At 38.1% G+C, this 16044-nt stretch overlaps 1 protein-coding gene across 3 annotated transcripts in view; it reads left to right on the top strand.

Annotated features, from left to right (window-relative positions):
• The window catches only part of ESR1 (estrogen receptor 1), a 450285-nt gene that overhangs the window by 284940 nt on the left and 149301 nt on the right, over nt 1–16044 (top strand). For all 3 annotated transcript variants that reach the window (XM_033235045.1, XM_033235047.1, XM_033235046.1), the window contains one exon: nt 2374–2709. In XM_033235045.1, coding sequence (XP_033090936.1) covers nt 2374–2709 — 336 coding nt within the window. The remainder of the gene's footprint in view (nt 1–2373; nt 2710–16044) is intronic.

Here is a 16044-nt window from a genome sequence, read left to right as displayed (position 1 = left end):
ACCTCAGAATTTCCTGAGAAATCTGAACCTAGAAAGATTCTTTGCTTTTGACATTTTTCTCCTGGTTTCCACTGCAAGTCTCTTGCTCTTACATTTTTTTTTTTTTCTAGTGTTTCAAATAGAGGGTGGTAGAGTCGTATAGAACAATCTCAGCATTGGAGGGGCTACTGGAGGTCAACTAGTGCAAATGCTTTCTGGATAATGGAATCCTTTGGGAGCATCCCTTGAAAGTCTTCATCTAGCCTATTCTTGGAACCCCCAGTGATCCCCCTCATCATTTCCTATGATGGCAGCTTCTATCTTTGTCATCAGCTCTGACTATTTCAAACTGCTTCCTTACATTGAGCTGTAACTAACTAAAAAGTTTCCACACCCTGCTTCTATTTTAACCTTTGGGCTCATAAAGAACAAGTTGAACTCGTCTTATGCAGAACAACCCATGTACAGGAGATGCTCAGGTTTCCTCCATGTTTTCCTTTCTCTAGGCTAACCCTTCTTTGTTCCTCACTTGCTCACTATATGACCTGATTTCGTGTCTCCTTACCCTTCTCGTTACTCTAACTTGAGTAGGCTTATTTTTCTTATAGTTTCAGGATCCAGCAATGAGTGTGATACATCAGGTATGCTCTGATGAGTTGAGAGTAGAGTGGACATATCATCTCCCTTAGTTCAGATATTGTGATCTCGTTGGCAAATATGGCAGTAAAAGTTGAAATGCCTGACCAAGGACAATGGCTGGTCAGGTGCCATTGTTCTCATCTTTTACTTTTAGGTGTCCCTCAGTTTGTTAAGTTAGTACCTACATAATGTCCTGAAACTTGTTAAGTTTGTACCTACATAATGGATTACATTCAAAATCTCTGTTTAACTGAAAACAAAAGCAAACTTCTTTTCAGAGCCAGAATCTGGAATCATACTTAATAGAGAATGATCTTGTACAAGTTGGATCATCTCTTTAAGTAACGGTTTCTCAAACTTACAAGATTATTGTGAGAACTAAATTAGTTCTAAAGTGCTTCCATGTAAAGTGTATGTAAATGCTTAAAATATGTAGTGAGTTCTGAATGCATATTAGTAATAATAATAATCTTTATTATAATGTTTACTATTTCATGGGAAATGCTTATTTTAATACTGAGCAAATAGGAAGAGTTCATGGCTTCTCTATGTTTTTGAAGTGCATTTAATATATTATATATATATTTATATGTATAAAACATATACATATATTTCAGTTACACATTTGTCCAAATACCTTTACAAATTAAAACAAAACAAGACAAAGTTCTCACACTAGTTATTTGTTACAAAGTGATAGAACAAGTGATATGTTATAAAGAGCATTTATTTCTCATGTCTTTGATATTAAAAATAGTTGTATTAACTTTGTATCAAAATGATTGCTTCCTTCATTTAAATCTAAGAATTATTGCTGTCTGATAAATATTGGAGAGATTAACTTTTTTGAAAATATAGAAGCTTTTTGTCTTTTTAAAATAGTTGTTTTTGGCAGATGTTAATACATTTCGGCAGCACAGTATGGCCTTTTTCAGGTTCAGGTGCTGAGCCCAAACCTCAAAGAATCACTGCAAAAAGATTGGATCCCCCCTCTCTTCACCCCATTTCATAATTTAGTTAGTGAGAACCACAGCTGGGTAAACCTTTGGAGGGAAATTATCAAATAAAACAAACTCTTTTTAGAATTTTACAACTTTTATGTTAGGAAAAACAAATACATTTGTGAAAAGCTTAAAATCCAGTAAATGACTTGAGGAACTTGTGGTAATCCTAGGGTGATGAGGAGCAGGTTAGTAGCAGTAAAGGACTTAGCACCCCAGGGGGCCAGAGGCTGTAATATACCTTATGAGCAAGTATTCTTATTTAGTCTTGCCCATTAAGAAGTCTACTTGGACTAAATGCTCTTAAAAATGCCCTTTTAATTAACTATTAAAAGAATATTCCTAGCAGAAGTAGTCTTTGATGCTAAATCATATTTTAAGAATAACTAAAATTAGAATTCTGTTCTTTTTATAATACTCGTTACCTACATACACCCCTACCTGGTGTGTCAGAGTCAGTTTGTACGGGCTCACCAAAGCCTACTGTTCAATTTTCAGGAGTTTTGTAAGCCATTTGATGTCAGACAGGTGGCCTGAAGTTTGTTATGGTGGCAGTATTTACACCATGAAAATTGGCAACTGCTAAAAGCTTCTTCTCTTGGAGAGCCACTTGTTAAACACTTACTAGCTCACCTGTGCTTGAAAGTATTTCTTCAAATAAAATGAAAGATGGTTAGCTTTGAAAATTTTTTGTATAAAAGTTTACATGGGAAAAAAATAAACTAATTGTTTTTTCTTCCCCCTGTGTTTTCAGGGATACGAAAAGACCGAAGAGGAGGGAGAATGTTGAAACACAAGCGCCAGAGAGATGATGGGGAGGGCAGGGGTGAAGTGGGGTCTGCTGGAGACATGAGAGCTGCCAACCTTTGGCCAAGCCCGCTCATGATCAAGCACTCCAAGAAGAACAGCCCGGCCTTGTCCCTGACGGCTGACCAGATGGTCAGTGCCTTGCTGGATGCTGAGCCCCCCATAGTCTATTCCGAGTATGATCCTACCAGACCCTTCAGTGAAGCTTCAATGATGGGCTTATTGACCAACCTGGCAGACAGGGAGCTGGTTCACATGATCAACTGGGCAAAGAGGGTGCCAGGTAAGAATGCAAAGCTCAACTTTTAAGAGTCAATAGCTTTTCAAGAACTGGTTGTGATGTCATGGGAGAAATAGTGGGGGAAAAAGAAGCAATAACATGTTACGTAATTGGTTTCAAGGTTACAGGAGATGTGTTCATTTTCAGTATCAATACACTGTAATTTTCCTGGAGATTAGGAAATAATATTTTTAAATCAAAATCCAGAAGACTAAAATTTTTAAATTGACATAATTTATTTTTAACCCATCTTATTTACCAAAAAGATTTAGGGTGGACACTACATGATAAAACTATTTAATAGTATATGTTCACATTAGCAGAAACTTGTAACACTAAATGATCTACAAAAGTTCTTAGTATAAATGACCTTTGTTCAAAACATCTCAATTATTAATAAAACAATGTTATCTTAAAACGATTTTTAAGATTGGGTGTGGTGGCTCATGCCTGTAATCCTAGCACTTTTGGGGGCTGAGGTGGGAGGATTGCTTGAGCCCAGGAGCTTGAGGCCAGCCAGGGCAACGTGGCAAGACCCTGTCTCTACCAAAAAATTTTAAAAATTAGCTGGGTGCAGTGGCACACACCTGTGGTCCCAGCTACTGGGGAGGCTGAGGTGAGAGGATGGCTTGAGTCCAGGAGGTTGAAGCTACAGTGAACCACATTTGTGTGGAGTGCCACTGCACTCCGGCCCGGGTGACAGAGCAAGAGCATGTCTCAAAAAATAAACAACAAAAAAAGTTAAGAAAGATCTTTACGGATTAAAGAGATAATAATCAGTTTACTTACTGAATGCCAATTATTTATCCAACCTGGTGTATGCTTAGTATTTTAGAAGAAAGAGAAAGGCAATGGAAAAATAAATTAAGGTATCATCCCTGAAAGAAACTTTCAGAGAGACCCAGTGGCTGAAGTGATACCTTGTTCCTTCAGTTGATTCTCTCAGAACTGATGTTATGGTAAAATTGGACTGTTACTCCTGTTGTTCAGGGAGAAGAACTCAAGTCTGTATGGAAACAAGGCTAGAAAGTGGCTTTCTCCCTGCCCCAGCGTATCCTTTCAGGAGCTAATGTAGATGAACCAAGGCAAGAGGAAGTTAAATTTTTTTCTGGGCTTATAGATTCAATGAGTGATAGATTTAGTTGGAGGTTTTCTCATTTGGTTTCTTTTAATAGATGAAATTAATGGTTTCCTATGAAGCATGAAATGTTTAATATGAAACTAAAAGATGTGGAGTTTGTACTTGCATTTCAAGGGTCACTGCTGTGTTACAGGCCAAGTGAACTTATGTCTGGCCTTAGAGAATCTTACATGTATTTGCATCTATCAGCATATAAACATGTGGGCCGTAGAATAAGAAGCCAGCAGTACCAGAACCCAGCCTTGTTAGAGGCCACCATTTTGGTGGTTTGGGTGGTTATTAGATTACATGGAAGCATGGAGAACAATAGGCAAATGTAGATTTTCAGTGTCAGTCGAACTGGCAAACAAAAATTCCTGGTCATCTTCAGAATGAAAAGTTTTCTTGAGTACCTACATATTTTAGCATTTTTATATGAAGCAGATACATTATAAGTTAATTGTTGGAATCTAAATGTAATGTGGCTGTAAGTTTTTTCTTTATATTTGTTATTGCCTTGTTCTTATATTTTAGGGAAGGAGAAACAAACAAAGAAACTAATGGTCATATATTTGAGAGCCAACTCTTGGTTGCTGTTTAGTTTTATTTTCCTGTAAACATATATTTTCCCTCATGAAATCTTGGTAATATTAACTCTGGAGTACTGCTGAACTGAAGTATAGACATTTTCTTACATATCAGTAGATTCCCATCATGACATTTTTATAATAATAAAATATTGAAGAGCATTTGTAACAACTGGATTAAGCTCAAATACATTACCAGCGGTTGAAGACTTCACATCAATAATCTTCTGAATTTAGGAATAAAATGGAGAAGTCAAGGAAAGGAAAAGATTATACACAGGCTAGCAATTGTTAAAATATAATTATTAAAGCCAGAGTTAGACAAACTTATGGCAATACGATGTGTAATAAAACCACTCTATAACTTCATCATGTTAGTTTAAAAGACCTGAATGATTCCAAAATCCTTAGACCAATAAACTATGTCTTCTTACTGGATAATTAAAAAAAATTATAAAGGCAAAATGAAATTATATATATGTGTGTTTGTGTGTGTTCCATGGGAATACAGCTGTTGTAAATCAAAGGCCTACTTGTCTGACCAAGCAGAATAAAAATAGTCATTGATTTTAAAGAGACGAAAAATTAGGGAAGAAAAAAGTCTTCTGCAAAAGCTCTACAGATGGTTGTCAAGCTTTTCAGAAAAATACACAAAGCAACATTTTGAAAAGGATTTATATCTTTTATATATTCAAATACCATCTATTATTTTAAAAATATAGCCCACGCTGAAAATCTGATATAGACAATATAACGTTTATGAGATAATGGTTTGAGAATGACAATAATAATAGTAATTTTTAAAAAGAGGAAATAGGTTGGGCACAGTGGCTCACGCCTGTAATCCCAGCAGGTGTGGGCGGGTGAATCACCTAAGGTTAGGAGTTCAAGACCAGCCTGGCTTTTAAAATGGCAAAACCCCGTCTCTACAAAAAAATATAAAAATTAGGTGGGCTTGGTGGCACGCACCTGTAGTCCCAGGTACTTGGGATGTTGAGGTGGGAGAATTGCTTGAACCTGGGAGGCAGAGACTACAGTGAGCCAAGATCCCACAATTGCACTCCAGCCATGAATTGACTTCATTTTGAATGATGAATTTTTAACAAAAATAGTCAATACTTTGGGCTATATTAATAGTTCTAGAAGTGCTTTCTTCTTCTTTTTTTAATTAACAGAATATTATCAAAATTTTCAAATGTTGATGATTATAAGTTGAATTTTCCTTTTCAATAATACCTGGGGCTTATTTTTTGACTTGATACATTTCTCTACTCAGAATTAAGATGTGCAGAGCTTTAGGATAAAATGCATCATAAAAGTGTGAGAGTCAAGTTCCAATCTGTAAAGTACTTCTAGTAGACCTGGATAAAGATGACCTTAAGAAATGATTTTTTTTTTCTCTTTGCAGTTTAAAAACAACAGTAGCAATAAGAATGATAAAACCTATGAAGCTAGCTCTGATAAAAGATGCTTTTTTATAACACATACTATATATCTACTTTTTGATATTTATCTATAGAGAAGATTTTCTCCTTATTGTTTGCTGAAATTTGTTTATCTTTAATAGGAATTTTATAGCCGTATCCCTGGGTAGAAATTCAGTTTTTTAAAACGTAGATTACTAAATCTTAATTTACTATTATTCTACACATGGTACAACTAGTCAATAACTGTAATATCATTGAGCTGAAGGTTAAAAAGGAAAAAATATGACTGCAAGAGTGGTTGTATTTTTGATTTCAGCATCACACTCAATTGCATCATTCAGTGGTTCATTCTTAGTTTTGGTGTTAATGAAATACATCTGAGATTTTTTCCCCAGAAGCTTGAATTGTGTCACCACAGTGTCCTTTTGATTTATTAAAAATTAAGCCTTTTCCAAAATTCACCATAACTTTACATGTCTCAAAAGCAATGTTATACTTCAAGTTTCTGCTATAATTCTATATATTTTATGAAGATTTTGATAGATGTCTAGCCCTGAGTTTTTTATTGCCTGTTAAATACTTATAACCAAAAGTGTGACAGCCTCGTGAGCTGCTGCTGGGCACAGATCTGAGAGAGTACACTGAGACTGTTGGCCCAGGAAGAGGAAGAGAGGACAAGGGGCAGTTCAGTGGCAGCTTGGCTTTGTGTGAAACATGCCACCTTAACCACTTCCTTATTCTTTTAGTGGCAAACTAGGTGACCTTCTCCTTCCTCTTTCCTGTCGAGTCCCCCTCTACTCCACACTCTAGAAGGCCCCTCTTCCTCCTCAGTCCTGACTCGCTGTCATTTACTTCAGGTGGCCTTCTTGCTCCGTTTTGGCCCCAGGGGTAGACAATCTACTCTCTCTGGACATGCCTCCCAGCAGCCCCAAGTTCAGGTTTCTTGGAAGTTTCTATGTTGTCTTGAGGATGCATGGTTGTGTGAGTTATTCCAGGGCTCAAGGCCTATTCTGTGTCTGTGTTCCCCAGGAATCCAGGAATTCAATTCTCTGCCTCTCATCCTCATCCTCATCGTTAAAATTAGCAGATGTGAGCTCAGGAAATGCTTGAATAGGTGAATAAATGAACAAATGACAGGTGATTTTTGAAAGTCTTGAGTTTAAGAAGTCTCTGAGCCCTGATACCGCTCAATTTTCCGATAAACTAGAGCTGCTCTCTAAGGCTGTGACATTTCTCCTTTTTCCTCTCCTCAAAATCTACCTGTTGTTCTGATATCTCCCGGACAACCACCTTAGTGAGACTCCATTTCCATTTCCAACCTCTCTTTTGTAAGGGACAGAGAAATAGCTAGGTGAATACGGAGCCTTGCACTCTGAGGACTTTAGCAGGCTTTAACTGTCTATTTGCAAGTGAGTTTCACTTAGTGAATGAAATTGGAAACTTAAAGTGGGTAGGGATGAGGGTTCTGGGAGAGGATATAACACCTAAATCTGGGAACTGGGAGTATCTTCAAAGACACACACTCAATTCTGGGAGGTCCCTGTAGATTCCAGAGATTTAGGAGGGCTTCCCAGGACTCTGCTTCCCAACCTGTCGTTGGACCAGTAAACCCTGCCGTCAGGCTGTTGTGATGTCCAGCAGCATGCTTTAGCAAGGTAATGAAAGATAACATGAAATGGACGTATGAGAGACATCCTGGAGAGATGACAGAAGCCTCTGTTTAAGGACAAGATTTGCCATTTAGATTTTGCACCCACTGTATAATAAGAGCCTTAGGATTGGGCTGGAATCACCCTAGCAGGCATAATAGCAGCCCCTCTGGAGTGGCAATATGCAGCTTTTTTTGCAAATATTCCATGTCCAAGTCACCCCACCCAACTTTCTACTGCTCCTGTGGAAGCTCTGGTGAAACTCAAGGAAAGCAGCTGTTGTTAACTGGATTTTTCTTTCACATGAAACTTTGAAGCCTCATAAATGCTTATTGGCTTGGATGCTATTAAACCTTTAAAAATCCTTTTTTCATCTTGACAGTATTTGAGAAACATGTCAGGGGCATTTTGCCCACCCTCCTCCAGGTTCTGTGTCATTGGGTGATATGGTTTGCCTGTGTCCCCACCCAAATTTCATCTTGAATTCCCATCTGTTGTGGGAGGGATCCATGGTAGGTAATTGAATTGTGGGGGCAGGTCTTTCCCGTGTTCCTATGATAGTGAGTAAGTCTCAAGAGATCTGATGGTTTTAAAAAGGGGAGTTTTTCTGCACAAGCTCTTCTTCTCTTGTCTGCCTCCATGTGAGATGTGCCTTCCACCTTCGGCTATGATTGTGAGGCCTCCCCAGCCACATGGAACTGTATGTCCATTGAACCTCTTTCTTTTGTAAATTGCCTGGCCTGGGGTGTGTCTTTATGAGCAATGTGAAAACAGGCTAATACAGTGAGTCTGGGTCAGGTTGTGTTTATGTTGAACATAGTGGACTTGTGGTGCTTGGTGTCCCCAGGACACCCTGTGGGGAATGTTGGCCTGTGGCTTTGCTACTTCCAGGGGGATTTGACATGGAGAATGTGTGTTTTAAGTAATAGATATATTATGATTGAAGTGTGTTACAGGCTGAATTGCATCTCCTCAAAAAGACATGTTATAAGTCCTAACCCCCAGTATCTCAGAATCCGACCTTCTTTGGAAATAGTGCCTTTATATAGGTAATCAAGTTCAAGTGAGGTCATTAGCACCAGCCCTAATCCAATAAGGACCGGCATTCTAATGAAAGGGGAAATTTAGACACAGAAATAGACATGCACAGAGGAAGATGACATGAAGAGACACAGGGAGAGGACAGTCATGTGACTGGAGTGCTGGGTCTGCAAGCTGAGGAATGCCAAGGTTTACTGGCCAACATCAGAAACTAGAAGGGGCAAGAGTGGACTCTCCCCTAAAACCCTCAGAGAGAGCATGGCCTTGATTTCAGATGTCTAGCCTCCAGAACTGTGAGGCATACATTTCTGTTGTTTTTGAAGCCACCTAGTTTTTGATACTTTGTATGGGAGCCCTTGGAAATTAATACAAAGTGTATTAAAAATAGAATTTTCTTCTATTGTATTTTTGAAGCAAAAGAAATAAGGAGCTATTGATTTAAGGAGGAAAGTTTAGCTCATCTAGTAGAGACTTGGCTAATCATTTACTCTTATGTATTTCTTTTCTGGCCACCCAAGTCGTTCACTGAACTGGCTTAGAAGTTGATTTATAATTGTAAGAGTTTCACGCATCAGAAGTTGATTTATAATTGTAACAGTTTCATGCATCTACCTCATAAATACCTTGTAAAAGATTTTAACCTTCAGAATAATGCTTTCCTCTGGTACTTTAGTAGTTTATCCTTTTTTTGCATCTTTGATGCATTTGAATTCATCTTGGTATGCTGTGTGAGGTGGGGCTCCAACATGGTTTTCATACAGATGACTCCACCATTGTTTCAATTTCATTTGTTGAACAGCCTCCTACAGAAGTATTTTTCAGACTTCTTTTATACTTGACTTCCAAGTTTACTATTGGTTAAGAGCTTTTAAGTAGGGGGAAAGATATGACCCATTGGCCTACTTGTTTCATTATTTTTTCCAATTCTGAAATCTAAAATAAAAAAAAACCTTATTTATTCAAAATTATAGTTTCACTTAATTTATATTAACTGCATAGATAGTGTGATTCATCTGTCCTACTTGGACGTATTTAGTAACTTTTAATTCATCTTAGAAATAAAAGATAGAAATCCATGAGACTTGAGACATTTAAATAAGACCAATACTGACAGGTAATCAGGTGAAGTACCATTTGTTTGTAATAGGACATCAAAATTGTTCCCCAAGAGTAAAGGATGTTCCATTCTCACTTTTCCCGTCTGTCCTCCCAAATTCTTTCATTCTTCCTACTGCTTTGAACCAACTTGAAAAGTGAGTCCACTGAGAGCCTCAGCTGTTAACTTTTAGCCTCTGCAAACAAACTAGCTATTTCCCTCTTTGTCCCTTTACCATCAAACTTAGTTGCTTCTCCTACTCCTCTCCCTTCTGCCAGGGTCTCCATCCTTGTTCCTTATTCAACAGTGGAATCATCTTTGTGCCTGACTCCTCTTTACTGTGTACCACTGGCTCCTCCTCTTCACCATCTCTAAATTTATGCTTCTTTCCTGTTCCACTGTCATCAGCTTGGTCTATATCCTACTTTGATCATTTGGATTTAGGTCCCACCCTAATCTAGTATGACTTCATCTTAACTAGATTACATCTGCAAAGACCCGATCTCCAAATACAATCACAAGTAAAGGTTCAGGTGGACGTGAATATTAGGAGAGACAACACTTCAATTAACAGTTTGGCATTAGGACTTTATTATCTAGTTTAGTAATTGCTTTAACAGGTAAATAATAGTATCCCCTAAAGTTTAAAATGCAGAATCAGATTATGCCTCAGGGTACCTAACCCTAGGTTAACCTTTCTTCAACAAAGTCTTGGGAAAGACCTTTGTAAAAAGGCTGGTGACCATTTTATTTGATTTCTACTTTCCAATATTATTTGCTTAAGTCAGACAATCTCCTTGGCCCACCCTTTTCCCTGCCATTCTCCCCTTCACATAATGTCTTAATTTTATTTTTCCCTTGTTTTATTCCCTGAACTCCCTTCTCTCAATTTGGATTCTCTACTCATTTTTTCCCTTAATGAGACACCTGACTTCCCACCTCCTTTCTGAAACTTAAAACTGCTTAGCAAATACAATTTTGAATTGAGTTTGCTGTCACAGAACAGCTAGTCCTTGGTCCAGAGTATCTTGCAGGACTGAATCCACTGGGGTCTAAGACACAATAATAACTCTTAATTATTTTCTTCTTTTCTTCATGGTATATTTGTTGCTGGATGATGAGTTTATATTATGGTTGAATTTCCTTTTTGAAATGAAAAGATGAATAGTCTTTATTGGCTGAGTATCTATTTTTATCCAGAAGACTTTGCAAATGAGAAGTATTTCTACAATCTGAGTTTAATTTGCTTAAGCCGTGAACTTGTTCTTTAAAAGTTGTATATGTGCAAAATAAATTTAAATTAAATAAATCATATTTTAATGTAGTCAGGGTAGCATTCATTTAAATAAAATCTATGACAAATATCCACGTGAAGTTACCACTCCTTTAACAAAACAAATGTTCTCCTTTTTTATTGAAATATTATTTTTCACAAATTGAGATTCCTTAATGTGATGGCCACTTGGGCTGACTATAGTATAGCTGCATTCTTAGAATGACCCTGAAACCATGTGGCTTCCCCAAGATACATGTGACTGACTTTCTGAGGTGACTGCATTGAATCCTTCTGGATTAACTTATTCTGCATCCAGATCCCTGGAAGCCATTTATCCCCCACAGTGGTGTATATTTAGACCCATTGTGTGCTAACCTCTCTGTGCCCCTAAGTATCAACATAGCTAAGCCAAAGTTCCAACTTTACTGCTGTACAAGGGAGGTTACATCTTAGTGATGAAAGAGGTTAATTTTCTTTAGGAGTTGAAGACCAGAGAACTGCAAAAAGGGGAGAAAATCGGTGTGGCCTCTAATGAGAGCTAAGTGAGTGAGGGAATAGAAAACAGTGAGGACCGGCTGGGCGCGGTGGCTCACGCCTGTAATCCCAGCATTTTGGGAGGCCGAGGCGGGCGGATCACGAGGTCAAGAGATCAAGATCATCCTGGCCAACACGGTGATACCCCGTCTCTATTAAAAATACAAAAAATTAGCCGGGCGTGGTGGTGGGCGCCTGTAGTCCCAGCTACTTGGGAGGCTGAGGCAGGAGAATGGCGTAAACCCGGGAGGCGGAGCTTGCAGTGAGCCAAGATCGCGCCACTGCACTCCAGCCTGGGCCACAGAGTGAGACTCCGTCCTAAAAAAAAAAAAAAAAAAAAAAAAAAAGAATACAGTGAGGACCTTGGAGGGAGTCTTACAGTGGAGCAGAATTAAAAGAGAAGAATTCACCTGTTTCCTATATAACTCCCTCTGTAACGGATAGCTTTCTAGAGAAAGCTCACTGAATATATTTGAAATTTGTTTCATACCACTTTTATGTTATTGCCTTCTTTCACAGGAACCAGAGAGCTCTAACCTGTAGATTTGCATGGTTGTCTTTACTTTAGACTACAGTCTAAACTGACTGTGTATTTTTGGCACAATTATTACTTCTCTCCTCTCACTCCGTCCCTAGCCCTTTCTTAATTACCCCCATTAGCCATTTTTCTTGCTAGCGTGAACGAAATCCCCTGTCTCAAGAACATGGTTGTCTCAAGAACATGATTGCACATTGAAATAGAATGTTAATTCATGACGAAATTAACTGTTCCTGATTGGGAACCCCTAGTTCCAGGGAATCTTAGGGTTTCAATTCTGTTGCCTTGGTTACTAAACCGTTCCATGCAGTTTGCTCAACTTCGAATGGGTACTTCTTTTTTTTTTTTTTTTTTTTTTGAGACGGAGTCTCGCTCTGCCGCCCAGGCTGGAGTGCAGTGGCCGGGTCTCAGCTCACTGCAAGCTCCGCCTCCTGGGTTTACGCCATTCTCCTGCCTCAGCCTCCCAAGCAGCTGGGACTACAGGCGCCCGCCATGTCGCCCGGCTAGTTTTTTGTATTTTTTAGTAGAGACGGGGTTTCACCATGTTAGCCAGGATGGTCTCGATCTCCTGACCTCGTGATCCGCCCGTCTCGGCCTCCCAAAGTGCTGGGATTACAGGCTTGAGCCACCGCGCCCGGCCCGAATGGGTACTTCTAAGGAACATTCTCCCTTGTAAGTAAATTGCTTCATGTGTTAAAATCTAAGTTCTGTTTTAAAATTCTTGAGACAAATTCACCATGATTTAGTTTTAAAAACAAGTGGCCTTGTCTTTTTAGTCTAGGATTTATCACTTAGTTGTATCTAGCAGAGCCCCTAATACAATAGTAGGAAAAAGCAGAAGTGTGATTGCTAAGTGAAGGGGAAATGTAATAAAATGATGGAAGTACCCTTTTCTTAGGGGGAATTAAAGTTTCTTTTTGTAGTGTTACATGTATTCATTATGTGACTTTCATAAATACAGATCCCAATAAAACGGTGGGCAGTTCCCTCTCTGGAGGTGTTAAAAGTGTCTCTTCATAGAATAACATGGCACATCATAACATTTGGTTCTTTTTACCTGGTCAAGATGTTTGCTTATGGCATTTGAAATGCATATTTTAAAACTAGGTAGATGAATGGTTTAAATATAAAAATTCATTCAAGGCCCTGAGCTATAGAAGAATATCTTCCAAAATGTGCATTCAAGTTCTATCTGTCAGCGTTTTTCTTTTTGCATCAATAAGGCAGCAATGGAATACAATCAGGTTTGTTTTTTCTTTATTGCTGTCCACAATTCAGAGATATAGCCTGAAAAATATGTTGTCTCTTCCCAAGTAGATCTTGTAACTCCCTGAACTGCGATCCAGACCAATGCTGCCTTTACACTGGGTCTGTGGAAGTGGGAGGGTCCACTGAACCTGGTTATGAGAGGTTTCAAATTTAAAAGATTTACAAATATGTAGATGTGTAATCAAATAAAATCAAATAGTCAATTAGTATCTAACATATACACGTCGAAACACGTAGCCACAATCTCATAAAATCAGAGAGATCTACCTAAATAGATTTGTTTGCCTAACAAATAGCAAGACCACTTTGACAGGATCTTTAGCATGACAGTGATGGGTAAATGGTTATTATTGCCCAGTTAAGTAATTTTTGATTTGCTTTGCCTTGATTACTTTTAATAAACTAAACTTCACATATCACAGAAGCGATATTTTTTAAAAAGAGGGTACATTGTAGAGCTAGATAGTGGTGATGGTTGTGCAACAGTGGAATGTACTTACTACCATTAAATTGTATACATAAAAAGGGTTGAAATGGTAAATTTTATATTATATACATTTTACCAAAATAAAGAAAAGTTATATTACTTTCCATAGCATATATAAAAAAGAAACAGACATTTCATAGCAAAAATAGGATAAAAATGATATTAAATTCATAGGGGATTTCTCTTATCTAAAACTTTAGATTTGATTCTTGGATAAGAATATAAACACATTGCAAGAAGATAAATCAATAAACCAATAAAGTAAGGTAGAATAAATAAATAGAAATAGGTGATACTTGGCCGGGCGCGGTGGCTCAAGCCTGTAATCCCAGCACTTTGGGAGGCCGAGACGGGCGGATCACGAGGTCAGGAGATCGAGACCATCCTGGCTAACATGGTGAAACCCCGTCTCTACTAAAAATACAAAAAACTAGCCGGGTGAGGTGGCGGGCACCTGTGGTCCCAGCTACTCGGGAGGCTGAGGCAGGAGAATGGCGTAAACCCGGGAGGCGGAGCTTGCGGTGAGCTGAGATCCGGCCACTGCACTCCAGACCGGGCGACAGAGCGAGACTCCGTCTCAAAAAAAAAAAAAAAAAAAAAAAAGAAATAGGTGATACTTGTGGCTCTGACAGCATCTGATATTAATAGTACAAACAGTTTCATTTCATTGTACAGTTATTTGATGAACTCCTGTGTGCTAGGAACTGTTATTTTTTAAAAAATATTTAATTTTTATTTTAGATTCAGGGGTACATGTGCAAGTTTTTTATCTAGGCAAACTCGTGACTTGGGGCTTGGTGTACAGATTATTTTGTCACCCAGGTACTAAGCGTAGTACCCAACAGTATTTTTTTTCTGAACGTCTCCTCCTCTCACCCTCCCTGACGTAGGCCCCAGGGTCTGTTGCTCCCCTCTTTTTGCCCATGTGTTCTCATTATTTAGCTCCCGCTTATAAGTGTGAATATGCATTATCAGGTTTTCTGCTTCTGTGTCAGTTTGCTAAGGATAATGGTCTCCAATTCCATCCATGTTTCTGCAAAGGACATGATCTCTTTCTTTCTTTTTATGGCTGCAGAGTATTCCATGGTGTATATGTACCACGTTTTCTTCCTCCAGTCTACCATTGGTGGACATTTACGTTGCTTCCATGTCATTACTATTTATTGTGAATAGTGCTGTAATGAACATACATGTGCATGTGTCTTTATGGTGGAATGATATATAATCCTTTGAGTATATACCCAGTAGTGGGATTCCTTGGTTGAATGGTAGTTCTGTTTTTAGTTCTTTGAGTTCTGTGTGTGAAAATACACCAGAGAGCAAAATTGACCAAATCTCTGCCTTCACGGAACTTTCATTCTACTGCACCAGTTATTTCATGAGGAATATGAATACTGTTATTAATATCTGCCCACTTCATACATGAAGGAGCAGAAATGGAGCAGAGTTTACTAATTTAGCTGTTGCAGATAGCAGCTAATTGTGTGCCAGGTGCTCTTCCAAGCATTTTACCCCTATTAACTCAGCCGAGTGCTTTTATTTTCCCCATTTTATGCCCAACTTATGGATGACACCACTGAGGTAGAGAAAGGTTAATAACAGAATGGTTTAGTATTAGGGAAACAATTTGAATTCTAGGACACTTTTACTGAAACTCTTAGCATAGGCTAAAGAAGTGACTGTGCATGTTTAAAGAGTTGTATCATTTCATCATTATTTGGCTCTTTTCCAAAAAAAAAAAACAACCTTTCTCCTTTCTCTCTCTTCCATGTGACAAATACATGTCTGTATATTACAGCCATTGAAGGACACAGCTTTTGCCATTAGGCAACCCAGTCCCCTACTAAGTATTCAAAAATATTCGCTATTATCATTGTTGGTGGTTTTGAGGATTTCACTATAATTAATTTGAGCCTAAGTTTTTAAGACTGTTATGTGACTGAACAGAAAATCATGAGAGAACCTGGAATTTTGCAAAACTAGGATAGAAACCAGTTTCTAAAAAGCATTTTAGACATTCAGCTTGTGTATTTCTTTTAACATGTGTTTTGTGATCTGCCTTCATGCTTTCATGCCTTTATTTTCTAACAATCTTATTACAACTAACCAAAAGTAATTAAAATTTGATTGTTTTGTTTTTACATGTTGTTACAATTAAGAAAAAAAAAATTCTAGCTATTGACCCCTGCCAGTTTTTGGAGTTAATATTAATTAGATTTGGGACTACAGTTAAATGCTTTAAGTTATCCTACAAGCTTAAAGTATTTATACATGCAAATACTTAAATGAATTAGGTACAAGAAATAGAATCTGT

Source organism: Trachypithecus francoisi, unplaced genomic scaffold (genome assembly GCF_009764315.1).
Source record: "Trachypithecus francoisi isolate TF-2019V2 unplaced genomic scaffold, Tfra_2.0 Lachesis_group15, whole genome shotgun sequence".
Classification (NCBI taxonomy): domain Eukaryota; kingdom Metazoa; phylum Chordata; class Mammalia; order Primates; family Cercopithecidae; genus Trachypithecus; species Trachypithecus francoisi.
This window is presented reverse-complemented; position numbering and strand designations above follow the sequence as displayed.